Source organism: Mus musculus, chromosome 13 (assembly GCF_000001635.26).
Source record: "Mus musculus strain C57BL/6J chromosome 13, GRCm38.p6 C57BL/6J".
NCBI lineage: Eukaryota > Metazoa > Chordata > Mammalia > Rodentia > Muridae > Mus > Mus musculus.
The window spans coordinates 49,438,154-49,458,918 of NC_000079.6; the positions used below are offsets into that span (position 1 = coordinate 49,438,154).

Sequence of the window (20,765 nt, forward strand, 5' to 3'; positions counted from 1 at the left end):
AGATTTTTTAAATTACTGATTCAATGTTACAAGATTCCTTCTCTTCTCTCCCTCTTCCCTCCCTCCCTCTCCCTCTCCCTTTATCCCTTCCCGTCTATTGCTTTTTAAAGACAGGGTCTAATGTAGCCTATGTTGGCTTTGAATTCATAAGTAGCTGAGGATGATTTACAGCTAGGAGTTTAAGCATGTACTACACCCAGTTCCTGTCCTTGGCTTTGACAGTCCTGGTGTGGGTATGTTGGAATTTATCTTAACAGTTATGGCTTATCTCCTGTTTACTCAACAGAGCTACTGACCTTTCTAGTTACTCTTCATTTGAGTTACGTTTTTCAAGTACATACTTATTTAGTTATTAAATATATATTAAATGATGTTGGGGTTGTATCTGTGTGGATATGTGTATGAGATGTGCAGACCCACATGCAGGCAAAACACCCATTCCATAACATTTTTTTTTCAGAAGGTAAAAAGTTTTTAAAATTTGTTCTTTGATAAGTTTATATGTAAATAAATAACATATACTGGTCATCTGTATTCTCTTATCCTATCTCCAACCCCTTTAAATTGTTACTGTTATTAAGTAATGTATTATTTACATATGTGTATATGTGTGCATTGTGCAAAGCTCCTGAGTGAGGAAGCCAAAGGACTACTTGTGGGAGTCACTTCTCTGCCTTGCTGAGGCCAGGTTTGCTCTTGTTTCTGCCAGATGCTTATTCTAGTCAGGCTGGATCGCAAGCTTCCAGGAGAGTCTCTCATTCCTGCCTCCCATCTTGCCACAGAAGTGCTAGAATTATATTCAGTTTTTTTGCTTGGGTTCTGAGATTGAACTCAGGTTTATCCACTGACCCATCTTGCCAACCCATTTAACTGTTTTTGAGGTAGGGTCTCATGTGGCCCAGACTGACTGTAAACTTTCTCCTCCTGTCTACCTCTCAAGTCCTGGGACCATGGTCACACAAACATGCCTGGTTGGTACAGTTTGTTTAGTGACCTCTCTGCTTATTCTATAATGGCGCTCTCTCTCTCTCTCTCTCTCTCTCTCTCTCTCTCTCTCTCTATATATATATATATATATATATATATATATATATGTGTGTGTGTATATGTATATATGTATATATATATGTTTTAAACTTTATTATTATTTGGATGTGTACATGTTAAGGCACACATTGGAGGTCAGCGGGCAGTTTGGGAGTCAGTCCCCTCTTCACACTGTGAGTTCTGTGACTGGAACCTAGGCCTCCAAGGCTTGCTCTACAACTTTTCCCCCTCTGAGCCATCTTGCCAGCCCCATAAAGTCTCTATTCTTGCTCACATATAGTTCCTGAACTATGAACTCTTTCCTTGATGAGCTTTCTGGGATTGGTATTTTCTCAAGCCAGTGTGTCTCAGTGTGAGCTGAGTCTTCCGCAGGGTTCTCAGGCCTTTTTCTCCCTTTTTCTCCCGTGGAACCTCACTCAGGTGAGCTCAAGTGAGAGCTTAGGGCCTCCTCTGGTCTTTCCAAAGCCTGTCCATGGTTTTCTAGATTTCAGGAATGTATTAAGAGCTTTTCAGACCCTCTGTACATCCTCATTACTCAGCTTTTTCTTTTTGAGTTTTAGGTTACATGTTTGCTTGCCCTAACTGTTATCTACTGTGTAAGCAAGCCATGAAGTGAAACTGTAGCCTTTAGATTTTTTTTTTTTTTTTTTTTTTTTTGACAAATGCCCCCAAAAGACCTCTGGGAGTGTATGAGCTCTCAATCAGGTCAGTAAAGACAACCATGCAAGGACAGCCTTCTTGGAACTGAGAGTCAGGCAGGGCGGTAATGACCGTTCTTAGGCTGAGGCTGTGCATGTGCCTGCCCTGTTCTGTGTTCTTCATGGAGGCTGCCAGGCTGCTGTGCATTTAATAGTTTCATGTTTGTTTCCCATGGGGCTACAGATAGTGAGCTAGCTAGTTTTATGTCACCTTGACATAAGCTAGAGTCATTTGGGAAGAGAGAACCTCAGTTAAGCAAGTGTCTCCATTAGAGTAGCCTGTGGGACATTTTCTTGACTAATGATTGATGTAGGAGGGCCCATTCCATAGAGGGCAGTACCCTACAAGGAATACAGTCACCTCTGGGTGGGTGGTCCTGAGTTGTCTAAGCAGGCTGAGCAAACCATTGGCAAACAAGCCCATAAGCAGCTCTCCATGGCTTTTGCTTTAGTTCCTGCTTCTGGGTTTCTGCCCTGCTTGACTTCTTTCCCTGACTTTCCTCAGTGACAGAAACGGCAGTGTAAGATGAAATAAACCCATTCTTCCTTAAGTCAGTTTTGGTCACGGTGTTTTATCATAGCAATGGAAACCCTAACTAGGACAGAGGGATGAGAAGAGGACATTTAAAGTGTCAGAAAGAAACTGGGCATGGTGGTGCACACCTTTAATTCTAGCGTTTGGGAGGTAGAGGTAGGCAGATTTCTGCAAGTTCAAGGCTAGCCTGGTTTACAGAGAGAATTCTAGGCCAGCTAGGGTTACACAGTGATATAAGAAACAAAACAAAATAATGTGTTAAGGTTTCTATTCTTATTTAGATTTAGCTGATTTTCTTTTTTTTAATAAGATGGGTTTTTATTTTTATGAATGAGTGTTTCTTGCATGTGTGCATGCACTCTATTCCTGGAGCCCACAAAGGCCATAAAGAGGCTGTCAGAATCCTTGGACTGGAGTAACATTTGTAAGCAGCCATGTATATGCTGGTGTAAGAACCTGAATTCTCTGTAAGAACAGCTAGTGCTCCTAACCAACAAACTTTCTTCTAATTTACCTGGTTTTTTTTTTCTTAAAGTGTGTGTTCCCTGGATTCTTAAAGAACTTGAGACACTTTCTGAGGTGATTCTGGCAAGTTTTGCTACTTTTTACATATAAAAACCATGGCCAACTTATATGGTATGATTAAGAAGTATATATTCCTTAAAATTATGAAATAATACCCATTCATAACTGGTAGTTAGATCTCCTTCTAGTGTGATTCATGCTATCAGTTTGGTTATCTTTCCAGACACGTTCCTATGGTAACAGCATGTACATAACACAGGTGCTGCTGCTGGCGTCTCTTTTGGATTGTTTGTACTTGTTCTACCCAGTGCTCCCCCCCCCGCCCCCCCCCGTACAGTGATCTTTGAGCGTTTTGTGTTGTATGTTTTTCTCAAAATGTATTTGATACACAAGTATCCCTTTAAAGCAAGCATGACATCATATTACATGTGCTGCTTTGTCAGCTGAGTAAGCGCTGATAGGTGCTAGTCCGTCTTTTGGAGTGGCTGTATTCACACTCATTCACCCCTTCATGGCGTGTGGCCTGCCGAGTAAGTGAGCATCCTTTCCTCCTGCAGTAAATATCTTAGTATCTGCAGCAAAAGCCATGCCCCCATCCCTGTTGCCTCTTCGCTCTGTGTAGTGCTTTTAGATTCCTTTAGGTTTTCTCAGTTGGGTCGTGTATACATTTTAAACTTCGGTGGCTACAACAAAAGATTGTGTCGGGTTATCATTCTGCTGGCAGCACAAGACTGCATGTCCTATCCCTGGCTGTTAGCAGCTTAGAGACTTGCCATCCTCATGGCCAAACCTTTAAGTACCTGCTTTTTTCTTCTGCTCACACGAGGGCTGCACTGGCACTGACTGAAGCTAAGAGTAACTGGAGTTTCCTAGGGTGAGGGGTCAAGTTGGCTCCTTGCTATTTAGGGTTGTATACCTAGGTCCTTTTCCAGGTCAAGGCTGCAGCGCATTGTGGTCTCATGTATTTCATACCATCCTATTGGTGTTTTACCAGGTAGCAACTGGAAAGTGGAAGAAAATCAGTAAATACTGTCCCCTCGACCTCTACTCAGGGTAAGAGTCCCCTCTCATTTGTTGTTTTGAGGGTGGGTGGTGCCTGCTAAGGGAATACCTTTGAGAGTTATTTTGTGAGGTGTTGAGGTGTGTGTATGAGGGGGTGGGGAGCCAGAGGCCTGTTTGTGAAGTGAGGATAGTGGGGCCTGGGATCTTCTATGAGGGAGGGCCCTGGGGGCTGTGAGGTGAGGTCAACAAGATGGAGGCCTTTTTTTTTTTTTTTTTTTTTTTTTTTGGTTTTTCGAGACAGGGTTTCTCTGTGTAGCCCTGGCTGTCCTGGAACTCACTCTGTAGACCAGGCTGGCTTTGAACTCAGAAATCCGCCTGCCTCTGCCTCCCAAGCGCTGGGATTAAAGGCATGCACCACCACTGCCCGGTGAGGATGGAGTATTTTGTACTGTGGACAAAGTAGGGTGTATTCTGTAAGCTGGTGGTAGTTCTTGTCTGACGTGTCGTCAGTGGGGTATGTGCTGTATGTTCATGAGGTTGGAAATATTTATGGAGGTTCTGTGAGGAGGTGATGTGGAATTTGGTGAAGGGGAGATGGAGGTGTTCTGTGAGGTGGAGATGGGGCTCTGCTCTGTCTAAAGGGCTCTTTGCTGATTCAAGAAAAGAATGTTATTTTTCCTGTGAGAACCAAATCGGATTGGCAGTGCATTACGGGAGAGTCATGATTGGTTTACCTGTGCACCCAAAGCTGCATGCTTTGAAGAAGATAATAATACATATTGTTGAAAATTTGTAACTTGTCAAACCCAGTCAGGAGCTGCCCTCGACATGTTCATGATGCAGCCTTTTCAGAGCTGGCTGTGGTGACTGCTGATGTGTTGTCCCCAGTGTGACCTTAGCACATAGCTTGGGATGGGTTTGCATCCCTGGGAGCCCTGTAGATTTCATGTGGGAGTGAGAAGGGGGCTGTTCAGGGACACTGATGGAGGTGCCTGGGTAAGGTAAGGTCTGGAGCCTGAGGGGCAGTGAGGAGGAGACAGCAGGTGCCAGTTGCTAATGAGTAGGGCAGAGTTCAAGAGGGGGCAGTCCCACAGCTCTCTGAGAGGGAGGCAGGGGGAAAGGGCCCATGTTCCTGCCTCTTTTGGGCTTCCTGAACTTTCCAGAGATCTGTCACGGGGATCACAATGCTTGAGTGTCTGCTGCAGCCTTTGGAAGCTACAGAAGAGCGCGAGCTACGTGGACTTTGAGTGATTGATGTGCCATGGCTTTCTGGTTCTCCTGCCTCTGCAGGCTTCCTCGTGGTTGCCTCTGAGCCCTAGTCTAAGCTCCCTTCCTGCATTTACTGCATTCGGGCTGCGGTTACTGGAGTAAGGCAGTTGAGGTCCAGCTCAGCCTGGAGCTGTGTGTGTGGCTGTGAGGCCCAGCCTGCTGCCTAACCCCTTCTCTGCTTTGTCCTTTCAGAAATAAGCAGCGCATGCACTTTGCCCTCAGAAGTCTGCTGCAGGAGACACAGAATAATCTTAGGATATTTAAGGTAAGGGTCGTTTCCAGTCTACGCTGGTTTCCAAGTTAACCTACCACACTGTGATCCTGGCCACAGGTTCTGTGACAACATACATTGAGGTGTCTAGGCTGGCTTGCCTCAGATGGAACTCTATCCTTGACATTGCAGGAGAGCAGATGGAGCTGAAGGAGCGAGGGGACAAGGCAGGGCTAGCCTTGGCAGGAGGTAGTGGCTGTGTCCATGCTGTGAACCTATCTCTAGCGTTCTCTTTGCCATTGTTCAAGTGATCAGCAGGCTTGAGGCAGCGTGAAGACTGTGAGGGAGCAGACTGAGAATGGGCTCCTCCAGACCTGGGTCTCGCTTGGTCTGGGAAAAGGGACAGGTGAGCTAGAGGTCCTGTCTCCTGTCTTGCTGCTGTGCCACGGGCTGCTGTTAACTAGAGCTAACTTGAGAATTCCTTGCCCTGGACACTGGTCAGAGTAACCAACATCCCTCTTTGTCTGTCTCCATCTCCTCACATCCAGGAACGGAAGGCAGTTTTAATTCATTCCACTCTTTCAAAAAATAAAAATAAAAATGGCTGTGGGTGTGCACTTGCTGTGGTCCTTGTGGAGACAGGGCCGCCCTTGTGAGTCCGTTTCCTTCCCATGGTGGATGATCTGGGGATTGAATTAAGGTTACCACCGAGTCGAGTCCAGGCATCCCTCTCGCCAGGTTTTTTACACTTTAAGAGATTAGGAATCTGACATATGAATTCTGGAGATAAATCTCTTCAACTTTGAGCCCATTTCTGAACCTGTCAGGTCACATTTGAGGTATCTGGTCTGCAGTTTCTGTGTAATCCACATGGAAGGATCCAGAGATCAGCTAGTACTTTCCCAGGAGGCAGGCTAAGGGATGTGATCTTCAATGACTGTTTTAAGAATAAAAAATTTAAAAAACCTTTCATCTCTTTTATTGTGTATGTGTGTGTGTGTGTATGTGTGTATGTATGTATGTACGTGCGCACACATGTGTATAGGTCAGGACAACTTGCAGGGGTTGGTTCTGTCTTTCCATTATGTGTGCCCTTGGCTTTAAACTAAAGTCATCAAGCGTGGTGGCAGGCACCCTCATCCACTGAGTCATCTGCCCTGTGCTGGCTTTTTATAACAGTAGGGTAGCAGTACAGTGAGTACTGTCTGCACAGCAAGTGCTGGCAACTCTCTGGCTCCGACTCTGTGCACTCGCTTCTCCCTCAAATGCTGCAAACAGCAAAGCAGAAATTCCTGAAGCTATGATAGCCCCACTTGGAGAAGCTGCCTGCTCAGTGATCCCATGCTGGATACTGGACTTGTGGTGAGGCAGCGTTGAGATACAGGAGCTTTTGTTAGAGTCACCACTCTACCTAGGCTGTGGGTCTGCTACATGCCCCATAAGGTCCTTTCTGAATGGCTATATCTGTATGTGTAAACACTGTCTCTGGATCTCCCATTTACAGTGTCTCTCAAGTCTAGACCCTTGATGCTGCGGTGAGACCTTGCTGTGAGGACTCCCTTGGCCACTTTTGGGTCTGGAGGAGGGGCCAGCTTCACCATGGGCACACATGGCTCTACCCTGGATGTCTTAGCTCCACTTTGGTCACCTTTTTCCTCCTCTTGCCTAGCATATCGAGCACTGCCTTCATTTGTCCCTTGAACAGCACCTAGACAGGGCCTCTAGAAAAGCATCCCAGGATCCCATGATCCCATGATGAGCAGGGCCTTCTCATCTCTCTCAAGGACTACTGCTCACCTGAGCCCTTAGCATCTCATACTATAACTCATTGCTTCAGAGCCTTAGAGGGTCAGCCTAGCTGTTACTTTGTGAGGCATTTCTACCCTGTGGTATCTTGGGTAAGAGCCTTATGGGTGCTGAGATGTTGTGTCTGCTCATATTTGTTGTTTACACTGGCCAGACTCCATGTGGAGAAGATGCCAAGGGCAGGGTTTCCCGGGGTAGTTCTAGAGGGCCCACCACATGGCTAAAATATGAAAGCGTGTAGTTCAAAGAACCCTAAAATGCTCCTGGTGTTGTGCATGGGTCAGGCTCTCATCACAGCCCCAGAGTCAGCAGTGGGCAGCACGTATCCTTGCTTGAGCTCTGGGAATAAGTCTGAGTGCTGTGTGGTAAGGAGCATCATCTTTGGGAGGCTCTATGAAGATCAGCAGTCTTTTTTTTTTTTTTTTTAGATTTATTTATTTATTTATTTATTTATTTATTTATTTATTTAATGTAAGTACACTGTAGCTGTCTTCAGATGCACCAGAAGAGGGCATCAGATCTCATTACAGATGGTTGTGAGCCACCATGTGGTTGCTGGGATTTGAACTTCGGACCTTCGGAAGAGCAGTCGGGTGCTCTTACCCACTGAGCCATCTCACCAGCCCAGAAGATCAGCAGTCTTAAAACAGGAGGTTTCCATGTCAGTGATCCAGTCACTCCTCTTATCACAGGACTGGCTCTGAGGCTCTGGGGATTGTGGGGCCTAGTCCTAACCCCTAGTCACTGCTTGGGTCCTCAAGTAAATGGTGATTTGTGGACATCTGTGGTTTTATGTTCAGCATTTGCTTGCAGCTGTGAGGTCATTGTCTGAGGGTGTCAGTCCAGGGAGCTGGCCTGAAGTTTTTGGACCTTTCCTCCTTTGATTCATGCTTGTGACATAGCATGGAGAGTGGGATTCTTCTGAGGAGTCACTGTGCAGCAACCCTGACTAGGCTCGTCTGAGAACACGGGTCCTATTTCTGTGCCCTGCCCCTGCTTGTGTTTCTGTCAGTTTGTGTGACCCTTCTCCCTTTCCTTTTTTTCCCCTGTCTAAAGAATGGAGAGCTGATTTATGGTTGTGGTGATGCCCGGAGCCCTGTGGCTGACTTGAAGGAGCTTGCACACCACCTGAAGCCCTTCTTCTTCCCTTCCAACGGCTTGGCCAGTGGGCCTCACTGCACGAAGGCTGTGATCCGTGAGCTGGTGCATGTTATCACCAGGGTGCTGCTGAGCAGCTCAGAAAAAGCCCGAGCTGGTGCCCTGAGGCTTGGGCTCCAGGGCCCACGAGTCTGTGAAGCCAGTCCTTTCAGCAGGAGCCTACACAACCAAGGTAGGTCCTGGCCTTCCCTAACCAGGTTGTGGGGTCTACAGGTTCACTGAGACTATCCCTTCTCATGGGTATCCAGAGTGGAACCTACAAAGTGACCTTTGTGCTCTGCCTTCATGGTACCTTTGGGGATGTGGTCTAGTTGTACAGAATGAGGCTCAGCTGACACAGAGGGTCAGGACTTGTTTTTGCATCCGTAGCTGGTCCGTAAGCTGCTTGCCTCACTTGCGTGATATGGTTTCTAGCAGTATACTGTGTGTCTTCTGCAATGACTCAGTGCTTTCAGCTGTACTTTCCCCCTCTTGACCATCTTGACTTTGGATACAGATTCTCCTCAGTCTGTATGTAAGAGAAGAACTCAGACCAGGCGTCCTCCGTAGCTGGGCTGAGTGCCATGGAGTGAGGACTGGCTCACAGGGCCTCTGGGTACAGTTGCCTTCCTGGTCAACAGGAGGGAGATGGAGCAGCTCTGCCACTGTAGTGTGTTGTGATGACTCATGAATCAGGGTCAGGTGTGACTCTCAGGGACTACAGAGACCTTTGAGTTTGACAGTGCTTTATATTCTTCAGAAACCCCACAGGCCTAGCCTTCATTGTTACTTCCCCATGCCAACCAGTTTTGCATTTTTTTGTTTTGTTTTGTTTTTTGTTTTTTTGAGACAGGGTTTCTCTGTGTAGCCCTGGCTGTCCTGGAACTCAATTTGTAGACCAGGCTGGCCTCAAACTCAGAAATCCGCCTGCCTGGCCTCGAACTCAGAAATCCGCCTGCCTCTGCCTCCCAAGTGCTGGGATTAAAGGTGTGCGCCACCACGCCCGGCTGCAATTTTTTTTTTTTTTTTGTAAAAAAACTACAAGTGAATTTTGGGGGGGTTGTTCTTGTTTTGAAATTGAAATTAAACCCATAGTCTGGGAGGACACAGATGGGTGCTGGCACTTAGGTATCTGGGACTCGAGGAGGCTCTGATGCCCGAGGCTTCCCTTACAGACCTTCTTGACACTGATGTGCAAACAGGCCTAAGTCACGAATAAGTAATATATTTTCTTGTCACCTGTGGTTCTTAGATAGCATAAATCTATCAGCACATGTAGGTTTTCATCTTTTACCTACCATATACATTCATTGCGTGGGTCTCCTGCTATCTTTTTTTTTTCCATTTTTTTATTAGGTATTTAGCTCATTTACATTTCCAATGCTATACCAAAAGTCCCCCATACCCACCCACCCCCACCTCCCCTACCCACCCACTCCCCCTTTTTGGCCCTGGCATTCCCCTGTACTGGGGCATATAAAGTTTGCAAGTCCAATGGGCCTCTCTTTCCAGTGATGGCCGACTAGGCCATCTTTTGATACATATGCAGCTAGAGACAAGAGCTCCGGGGTACTGCTTAGTTCATATTGTTGTTCCACCTATAGGGTTGCAGTTCCCTTTAGCTCCTTGGGTGCTTTCTCTAGCTCCTCCATTGGGGGCCCTGTGGTCCATTCAATAGCTGACTGTGAGCATCCAAGTCTGTGTTTGCTAGGCCCTGGCATAGTCTCACAAGAGACAGCTATATCTGGGTCCTTTCAGCAAAATCTTGCTAGTGTATGCAATGGTGTCAGCGTTTGGAAGCTGATCATGGGATGGATCTCTGGATATGGCAATCACTAGATGGTCCATCCTTTCGTCACACTTCCAAATCTTGTCTCTGTAACTCCTTCCATGGGTGTTTTGTTTCCTATTCTAAGAAGGGGCAAAGTGTCCACACTTTGGTCTTCGTTCTCTTGAATTTAATGTGTTTAGCAAATTGTATCTTATATCTTGGGTATCCTAAGTTTCTGGGCTAATATCCACTTATCAGTGAGTACATATTGTGAGAGTTCCTTTGTGATTGGGTTACCTCACTCGTCTCCTGCTATCTTGACCCAGGGCATGTTATGTGGCTGCGAATGTCTAGCTGGAGTGCTGCTTGAGTATACATTGTTCCCTCTCCCGTTTTTGCCTTTAGTGGATTCTGAGAGATGGTCAGGGATGTCAGGCTCGGTTGAGAAGGCACTGTACACATCATTGTGAGTGCATGAGTGAAGGATGGAGCTTTGCTTCTTCATCTGTCCCAGAGGGGACGGATGGGACCTTGCCAAGGTCCTAACCACAGTCCATGGCTCTGTATGTTTAGCTTTTCCTGTGGCAGCCAGATCTTGCCCCTGTGTGGACTTAATGTTTTTTGACTCTGGAAACCCCAATTGGTCTATGAGGGTTTGAGAATGTCTGAATGGTTTTCTTGTAGTTCTGACCTTTATCTCATGTAGGATTACCGTTAATTTTAAATATAAAGTGACTTCTAGGGCATGTGATGGAGTTAAAGGGTATTCTGAGTTGGTGTTTGGACAGACCAGGGCCAAAGGGAGAGACGCTGTCTCTATCTTTTGTGTGTGTGTGTGTGTGTGTGTGTGTGTGTGTGTGTGTGTGTGTGTAGAGCCACTGGGTCCTGAGGGTGGTCTGAGGTCAGTCAGCCTTGCTCCTTTGTGAGGTGTGCAAATCTGCCTCAGTGCTAGGCTGGAGCCTGTAGGCCTCGTCGTGCTGCCCAGAGTGAGCTCTGCTGTCTGTGCAGGCCTGGGTCTCCCTCCACAGTCTTCAAGAGTTGATAATAAACCTGCTCTCGTTCTCCCCTGATGTTCTTGGTAGGAAAAAACACCTCAGAGCACTCGGGGTTACCGAAGGGCTGTCTTCTGTACAAAACCCTCCAGGTGCAGATGTTGGACCAGCTGGACATCGAAGGCCTCTACCCTCTGTACAAACGGGTTGAGCAATACCTGGAGGAGTTTCCTGAGGAGAGGTGAGGCTGGCACCAGAGGAAGCTATGAGGCTAGGCTAGGCTGGGATCAAGGTTGCCTGACTCCAGAACAAAACAGCTCCTAGAACCTGGCTCTAGGAGGTGCCTACAACCAGCTCTGTCCAGGAAGTCCCTTGTTTGGGTGTGCCAGGGTCTCTGAGATTCATGGTCACTAAGACACTAGAAATAAAGCATGTATGAATGCAACCATTCTGATATCCTATGTCAGGGCCTGGCCTGTAGAGGGCAGTGTTGTCCCACAGGCTGCTTCTGGAACACTGACATAGTGTAGCTCCTTAGCCGTCTCTGCCACGCTTAGGGCCTGCACTATCTCACGGGCAGGGTTCTTTTTGTACATCATTGGCCTTTTCTTGGTGAACAGCTTAAGCTGAGCCGCAGCCTCCTGCAGCCCTGGGTTTTGTGGAAGATCTTGATGTTGCAGAATCAGGCTTAATGAGAGAAAGCAGTAGATCTTTTCGGTGCCTTTCAAACAATGTGATTGTTGGGCTACGTTGTGTGATACAGAACATATTTGTGACTGAAAGTACTTAGAGCTTTGTCACCCTGCTGATTTGGTTTTGGTGCTTTTTCTTCAGGAAAACATTACAGATAGATGGGCCTTATGATGAAGTATTTTACCAGAAACTGCTTGATCTGTCCACTGAGGATGATGGGACAGTGGCCTTTGCATTAACAAAGGTGAGTAGACCCATTGAGAAGCCCCATGTCTTCCTGAGAGTTTCCCTACTCTCCCCTTCACAGCAGTGGCAGCCCAGAACTTAGATCTAAAGCAGAGAAGGCTGCACTGTTTCTTGGGGGGGGGGGGGGGGGGGCAGGTGACCATAATACAGGGCCCACGTGGAATTTCTCTTGGTCCTAACAGGCCAGACGCAGGCCTTGGTGCTTGGTGGCCCTGGGCCTCATCTTTTAGATCCTGTTGACTGTCTTCCTTGGCTGAAATAATTCCATTGGGAACATAAAAAAAAGTTCTGGTGCCTAGGAAGTGGCTCTGAGATGGGCTGCTGGGTAGTCAGGTTTTCATGTCAGATGTACCTAGAGAAATGAGGACCTGTGCTCGCCCTAGAACTGTACAAAGACGTTCACAGTGCTCTGTTGCTGAGGTAAGAACTATTGTAACCCCCGTGTTGTCAGCATGTGACTGTACTAGGTTAGAAATCACATTTGCAACTCCACCGCATTTGTTGCATGGATAGATCAGGGGAGTACTTCTGACCAACAGAACAGTTCTCAAAGGGTCCAGTGATGACTGTGTGTGCAGAGCACTCTTTGAAAATGACATGGATTGCTTGTTCCTAGGGTTTGGGAAGGGGAGATACTTGTGGAAGTTCAGAGTCTCCGTGGTAATGGCAAGCCATTATATGTGGACGTGGAGGATGTAACAGGACATGTCAGAGTCATGCTCATTTCCCATCATGATGCTACTGTGTAGTTTTGAGATGTTGCTGGGAACTGGACACAAAGCCTGAGAACGTGTTAGAATGTGGAGCGTGGCTCATTCATTCTCTTTCATTCTCTTTCTCTCTCTCCTACCTTTCTCCTTCCCTCTATTCCTGGTTTTTCAAGAAAGGGTTTCTCTGTATAGCCCTGGCTGTCCTGAAACTCACTCATTAGACCAGGCTGGCCTCGAACTGACAGAGATCCATCTGCCTCCTGAGCACTGGGATTAAAGGCGTGGGCCACCACTGCCTGACCATTCTCTTTTTAAAGTATTGTTTTAAAAATGTATTTGGTGTGGATCTGGAGAGATGGCTCAGAGCACTGACTGCTCTTCCAAAGGTCCTGAGTCCAATTCCCAGCACCATAGGGTGGCTCACAACCATCCGTAACAAGATCTGGCACCCACTTCTGGAGTGTCTGAAGACAGATAAAGTGTACTTACATATAATAAATCTTTTAAAAAATGTATTTGGTGATTGGTTATATGCCTCAATGAGAGAGTGAAGGTCAGAGGTCAACTTGAGTGCTGTCTGTTTTTTCCTCTGGGTTCTGGGAATTGAGCTCAGGTGTCAGGTTTGGCAGCAAGTGCTTTTACCCACTGAGCCATCAGCCAGCCCTCTTTTTCTCTTTTTGAGGCAGGCTCTCACTCTGTAGCCCAGGGTAGATCTAGGTTGTCACCTCTTTGGATTGAGCCTCCTGAGTGTACCACATCCAACTGCTCCATTTCTCTTTTAGGATGGATACATGTTCATGTAGTTGAAACTGGAGACAGTGCTTCATAGAGCTGAAGTTCAGGAGTGAGCTGAGAGGAACCCAGTGCAAAAGCTTGTCTGCTTGTTTTTTTAGCTAAACCAGGTGCCTCTTACAGATACTGTCATCTGCTCTAACTTTGTAGAGCAGTACCTGGAGGTTGAGTCAGTGGGCTTTCTAGAAAGGCCAGCAGCTAATATTTCAGGTTAGGTGGGCCCTCTTATCTGCTGACAGCTTATTTGTCTTAGTTAGGGTTTCACTGCTGTGAAGAGACACCATGACTAAGGCAACTCTTATAAAGGACAACATTTAATGGAGGTTCAGTCCATTATCAGTTACAGTGGGAAGCATGGCAGTGTCCAGGCAGGTATGGCACTGGAGGAGCTGAGAGTTCTCTTGTTCCAAAGGCAGCCAAGAGAAGACTGGCTTCCAGGTAGCTAGGATGAGAGTCTTCAAGCCCATATCCACAGTGACATACTTCCTCCAGCAAGGCCACACCTCCTAATAGTGCCACTCCCTGGGCCAAGCTTATTCAAACCATCACAGTATTGCTCTTGTAGTACAGGAGTATCTCCATCAACAGGACACAGAAGAGAGGGATGTGTCAGTAAAACTATGCCAGAAACAGGTGTGGGAGGGGTTGGAGTGACTGACTGTCCCCGTCAGTGTGCTGACTTGTGTGTTCCCTTACTCAGTAGCTTCTTTGCTCCACTGGCTTGGAAGTTACCTGTTTTTTCCACTGGTGGCATTTAATGCATATTAAAGTGTAGTTACTCACTTATTTGTGGCCCCAGCTGGCACGTGATGTGGGGTATTTAATTATAGTTATTTTTCCCAGTATATGTGCACTTATTGTTTGATAATCTTTGATTTGGGGGTACTGTGCAGCAAGTTAGTCAAGTATGCTACCATGTACCTATAGCTAAGATAGTTTTCAAGGTCCCAGTTTTGAATATTGCTTTTGACATGTTTGTCTAGATTTATTCACGTGTTGGATCATTATCATTGCCTGACGTTGTCATCACTCAGACCAGTCCCCTTTGTCGTCTTCTTTAGCAACAATTTTATGCCATGTCTTTTACTCACCATAACCACGTCACTTAAAACTTCTCAGACTCCTTAGCTGTCATTGTCTCTGTCCCTGGTGTAACTTCAGTCTTTCTATAAGTGTTGCCTATAAATGGGACAGTCAGTGTGTGAGCCTTTGTGTCAGATTTCACTACCTCATTCTCTAAAATGGCTCAGCATTCCAAGTGGACAGTTGAGTTGTCTCCAGTTTGTACTGTTATAATCAGTGCTGTTGTAAGGGTTTTTGTTGTTGTTATTTGATTTTGCTTTTTGAGACAGGCTAGCTTCAAGCTTGGACTCTTCCTGCTTCCATCTCCTGAGTAGCTGAGCGCACAGGTGTGCATCATAAACTTTGCCTCCTACTTAGTCTTTTTTCAGGGATGAAGTGGGTAATTGGTATGAAGAGGAGGTTGAGTTTGGCATTGTCTTGCTATGTGTAAGGGAAGAGCTGTTAAAGTCAGTGTCACCAGGGTGTGGTCATTTTAGAGGAGAGTCCTTGGAAGTCCTCCACCTGCCTGCAGCCTCTTCACTGTGGCTGCCATTGCTCCTGGGAGGTAGTTTTAATTTGTCACGGACATATTAAAGAGTGATGAAAAGGGGAGTGAGTGTGGAGACAGAGGTGCAGGAGCTGTGCAGTCTGGAGTTGTGTACAAGGGCTGGGCTGGGCTGGGCTGGGCTGGGCTGGGCCGGGCTGGGCTGGGCTGGGCTGGGCTGGCTCCCCAGGAGCAGTTCATCTCTGTATTATGTCTAGTTGTTTAGTATCTGTGGGTCTCTGTTTTCTGGAAAGAGGGGCTTCTTTGATGAGGGGTAGCTACAGTTATCAGAGGGTGTAAGGATAAGATTTAGAAGACAGTATAGAATTATACTTGATTGGCAAAGAGGCAAAGTAGATTCTTGTCTAAGTCTGAGACCTCACTGTCCCTGGGAAGTTGGCAGGAAGGTATTAAGAGCCAGACTATGAGGAAGCCTCCTATGAGACAGTCTCTCCTAGAGAGAGCTGCATAACAACAGTACCACAGCACGAGCAATATAAACAGACCTGTGAAGGTGGAAGGGGAAAAGTCTGCAGTGTCCCCTTGCTAGACAAAGAACTATAGGCAACTAATGGCTGCTGGGAGGAGACTTAGCCCCTTATTGGTTATCCAGTGCAGAGTGGTGAGCCCTGAAATCACATAGTAACAGACAACTGGACTCAGCAGGTTGTGTGTGTGTGTGTGTGTGTGTGTGTATGTATTTGTGCATATAGCCTTATGTTTGTTCATACATACATGCATTTAACAATAATGTGGTGATTTGAATATGCTTGGCCAAGAGATTGGTACTATTAGGAGGTGTGGCATTGTTTGAGTATTTGTAGCCTTTTTGGGGGAAGTGTATCATTGTGGGCATGGGCTTTAAGACCCTGTTTTAGCTGCCTGGAGGCCAGTCTTCTCCTAGTGGCCTTCAGATGAAGATGTAGAACTCTCAGCTCCTCCTGCACCATGCCTGCCTGGATTATGCCATGCTCCCACCTTGATGATAATGGACTAAACCTCTGAGCCACAATTAAATGTTGTCCTTATAAGAGTTGCCTTGGTCATGGTGTTTGTTTACAGCAGTAAAACCCTAAGACAAATAAAGAAGAAAAGGAAGGGAAAAATGTCATTCTATTTCAATTATTATTATTATCATTATTATTATTATTTTTGGTTTATTGAGACAGGCTTTCTCTGTGTAGTCCTGGTTGTCCTGGAACTCACTCTGTAGACCAGGCTGGCCTCGAACTCAGAAATCCGCCTGCCTCTGCCTCCCAAGTGCTGGGATCAAAGGTGTGGGCCACCACTGCCTGGTTTCAATTAATTTTTTTAAAAAGTGAAGACAAATGTTGATGTTGATATTGTTTTACTCTCATCTCCTGAAGAGAACATAAGTACCTCCTAAGTGAGTGAGTGTGTAAATGAGTCGCTGAGTTTGTTTGGTAGGTTCCAGTGCCATATGATCATAAAGATTAGATATACTAGTATTTAAGTATTTTCATTTTACTTTTTGAGTTTTATTTCATTAGCTGTTTGGATTATGAAAACAGCACATACAGGAGAATGTTTAGGAAAAGTGTGTAGAAGCCAACCAGAGCCCCTACTGGGATTGCTTCTTAGCTCCGGCTGAGATCTAGTATGCAGTCTCTCTGGAGTCTGGCTAAGTCCCCTGTCCTGACCGTATCCCTGTGGAATGCTTTTGGACTTCATGTATGGCGTCATTCTGTGTGTGCTCTTGTGCTCGGTAGCCTTTTCTTTAGTGGTGTTTGAGCTGTGCCTTTGCTCTGCATTCTGGCTTTCAGTGCAGTGATTTCGAGTGCGCAGAGTAAGGATTTCCTATTCTACTGTGAGGCGTATTTTTAGGTGCCCTGGCATTAGAAGTAAATACTTTCCAGGTTCTTTTTATCTTTGGATATATTTCTTACCTTTACATTTCCTTTTTCTGTCATATAGAACTTCTTTAGATTCTTGTGCTTAATATTTGTACCATGTCTTTTTCATCTTTTCATATTCTTTTAAATAGACATGAGTCTATACAGTGTGTGTGTGTGTGTGTGTGTGTGTGTGTGTGCAGGAGCCCAAAGAGGCCAAAGTGTGTCAGACCCCTTGGAACCAGAGTTATGGGTGGTTGTAAGCTGTCTGGTATGGGTTCTTAGCAAGTATTCTTAGCTACTGAGCAATCTTTTCAGGTCCTATGATTGTTTTTAAGAAAGTTATTGTGGTGGTAGGGAGATAGATGAATAAATTGGTAAATCTGGAGTTGGACAGATGGATCATTGGTATAGAGCCCTTGCTTTCCCTTGGAGAAGACCTTAGGTTCATTTCCCAGCATCTACTTCAAGGTAGATAGATGTTCACCTCTAATTCCAGCTCCTGGGCATCTACTGCCTTCTTTTGGCCTCTGAGAGCCCTTGCACACATGTGCATACACTCACATAGACACACACACACACACACATGTATGACATTATCTGTCATTTAGACTTAAAATTTGAGACAGGGTCTCATGTTTCCCAGGCTGGTCCTCTTGCCTCAGCCTCCCTTGTGCTGGGATTATAGGTGAGCCACCATACCCCAAAACATCTTTACTTATCTGTTAGTGCAGGTTAGCTTTGTTTAATAATATGTTAACTATTTTCTGGAGATACTTTGAGATCTGTAGGGCTTGATGCCTTCAGCTTAGGGAAAAGGCCTTTTCTTCTCTCCTTTCATTTTTTTTTTTATTTGACCTGAGCCTCTTCCCTTGTTCAGTTGATAGCTTTGTGGGTAATTAGTGTTAAGCTTGTTAAGAAACAAAGTGTATGGATTACTGTTGCAGTAGACACAGTGAAGTTTGCCTTACCTCCTGTCACTGCCCCCTGGCTTACTTAGGCTGGCTGCTCAGCTTCGCTGCCCTTGTAGTTTCCCCTCTATTCTGTGGCACATCTCTTCAGTTAATCCGATGAATGCTTAATGTTGTTTTTTTGTTTTTCTAAAATTCTTAAATGGCTGATTTTTTATGGTTTCCAGTTCTCCTCAGAAGTTCTTTTTGTTCTGATTCTCTGAGTGGAGCAGCATGTGTGTTTGGTATCTCAACAGCTAGAGTCCCTGTGTATGTCCCATCCATGCTATTGTGGGGTTGTTTTTCAGTTTTAGCTCTTTTTACAAAAGTATTTTTTAGAGAAGTTTCCATTTCTCAGCAGAAGTGAAGGGAACTAGAGGTTCTCACAGCCCTTCTGTGCTTTTTTGTTGGCTTTTATTCATGCCTTGTGCCTGCATATTTTTGTGTGTCAGAAATTGCATTTGTACAATTATTTTTTAGTTCATTTGCTGCTTAGAGAATTTTAGGCTTGTCTCTGCCAGGAGGACTGGCAGGCTGGTGTCATTCTGACCCAGCTTTGGGATTGATCCTTTGAAGTAAAGTAGGAGTTACTGGTAGGGCCTGCCAGTTTAGGCTCAGGGTTGGAGAGGGTTCATGTGGTTCCTGTCCTACCAGCATTGAAGGTTGATCTTCCTTTGGAAAACAGACCCAAATCCCTATAGTCTCTGTGTTATTAGTAATGCCTTCAGTCAGTTTTTGACTATTTCATCCAGTTTTTCTAGTTGGCTATTGCCACTGAATTGGCTCAATAAATCACTAAGGGGTTTTGTGTCTGAGATACCCTCCCCTCCCCAAGAACAAAAAGAGGTTTAATTGTTACAAATTTGTATTTGATTTGTAGCAATACCCTTTCATAGATAAGAATGCATTATATATGTAAATATTTTATATTTATATGTCTGATTTGGAGAGGTGGCTCAGCATTTAAAGAGCACTGGCTGCTCTTCCAGAGGACCCTGGTTCAAGTCCCAGCACCTACATGGTGGCTTATCTGTACCTTCACTTCCAGGGGATTTGATGCCTTCTTCTGGCCTCCCTAGGAACTGCACAACATGCAGACAAAACACCCGTACACACAAAGGAATTTATATGTCAAGTCTGGCCTCAAATTCATTGTTGCTGTAAAAGGCGATTTGAATTCCTGATCCTTCGGACACCACCTCCCAAGTGCTGGGATTGTTGGTGTACACTACCACACTTGCCCAAGGACTTAGACATTCTCCATTTTGATAGGTTGGGTATATTTTCTTTAAGTTTCTTACTTCTGTTCTTTAGTCTTTGGATTAGGACTATATCACATACAATCCTTGATAGTTGTTTAGGTTTTAAAACTGTCTTTGAGCTGGGCGCGGTGGCGCACACCTTTAATCTCAGCACTGGGGAGGCAGAGGCAGGTGGATTTCTGAGTTCGAGGCCAGCCTGGTCTACAGAGTGAGTTCCAGGACAGCCACGGCTATACAGAGAAACCCTGTCTTGAAAAACCAAAACAACAACAACAACAAAACTGTCTTTGTGTGGCTTCTTTATTGTACCGGTTAGATTGGCATTGCTTTAAGGGCATTTTATATTTGGCTTTTTCTTGTATCCTGAAATAACAAACTTTACTGTTAACTGGAGGGTGTGCAGATAGGAGCTGGCAGTCTCCTCATCCTGGTGCTCTTTAGGCCCAGAGCAGCCAGCAGGCTTGGTGTGTGAGCTCCTGCTCCTTCCTCCTCTTTGCCTGCAGGGAAGTGAAGCCTGAGGTTTTCCCAGGCTTCTCTTCTATGAATCTAAAGGTATGGTCCAAAGGGACACAAGAGAATACTGTCTGCCATCAGACCAGATACTGGACCAGTGATGATGTATAAGGCATTTCCTTTTGTGTAACTAGTTTTTTTTTTTTTTTTTAAATAAAACTGGGAGCTATTTAAAATCCTCAAAAAGATATACCAAGGTCCAAAAACCAAAAGGGATTATAAACAAAACTTCCCCAAATTGTGCTATAGAGGCGACCATTGTGGATACTCTTTGTCTCTCACTATGTGCCTGTCACACATATGTGGTATGGGTATAGGGGTTTCTGGCAGGTACTGTGCAGGTTCTGATGCGTGGCACCTGTGCTTGGGTCCAGCCCTGCTATCACCTGGCAGTTCTATCTTCAGTTTTCTCTTTATTCAGCGGGGTACCTTTAGTGACTGCTAAGGATGCCGAGTTAGTATAAACACAGCCCTAAAATGTGCTCACTATTGCTGTAACCACCATTCCCCCAAATATCCTGCATGTATCTTCTAGAAGGTACAGAGTAATAACTGCTGAATACAGTGTGGTCAACATATTAAGCCGAGGAACTTTCTGTTCCCCCAACCCCCAAAGACAAACTATGGTTAACTTATTGATGGCAAGTCACAAGTCTCAGGGATTCCATTGGGGTCTACATGCTTGTGATGAGGTGGGCTGGCATGTGTGTTGTCACGGGGAGTATTTTCCACTATACGTCAGGCATTCGCCTAACTTTCCCCTCAGGTTCTGCTGCAGGAAACAGTTGCTCTATTGAGTTGGGAGGCTGTGTGACTTGGAGCTGCCCTCTCTCCTCCACAGGTGCAGCAATACAGAGTAGCCATGACTGCCAAGGACTGTTCCATCATGATCGCACTTTCCCCTTGTCTACAGGGCACCAGGTGAGGCTCCAGCACTTCTCTTGGTCTGATGGTTTATGGCACAGCCATGGCAAGTAAGCGCTCTTACTTAGAAACCCTGCCTGACAGGCTGCTCTATCTTTGGTATACTTGTTTTCACAGGTCTATTTTTTTTTTTTAAGATATGTAACTTTTTAAAATGAACTCTTGTTTTCTAGAAATCTGTGATTTAATTAGAGTCCATTTCTGGAAACAACAAACTTTTCCA

General features: G+C 45.5%; 1 protein-coding gene across 5 annotated transcripts in view; it reads left to right on the forward strand.

Moving 5' to 3' along the window:
- Positions 1–20,765, forward strand: part of Ippk (inositol 1,3,4,5,6-pentakisphosphate 2-kinase) — a 43,377-nt gene that overhangs the window by 16,956 nt on the left and 5,656 nt on the right. For 3 of the 5 annotated variants that reach the window (NR_075085.1, NM_199056.4, NM_001276399.2), the window contains 6 exons: positions 3,800–3,858; positions 5,269–5,341; positions 8,150–8,423; positions 11,084–11,234; positions 11,828–11,930; positions 20,460–20,539. Coding sequence is in view for 3 of the 5 variants with exons in the window: in NM_199056.4 (NP_951011.1) it covers positions 3,800–3,858; positions 5,269–5,341; positions 8,150–8,423; positions 11,084–11,234; positions 11,828–11,930; positions 20,460–20,539 (740 nt within the window). In the remaining 2 variants the exon portion in view is untranslated. Of the gene's footprint in view, positions 1–3,799; positions 3,859–5,268; positions 5,342–8,149; positions 8,424–11,083; positions 11,236–11,827; positions 11,931–20,459; positions 20,540–20,765 lie in introns of those variants that run through there. The other 2 variants (NR_165080.1, XM_017315628.2) reach the window with 2 other exon arrangements.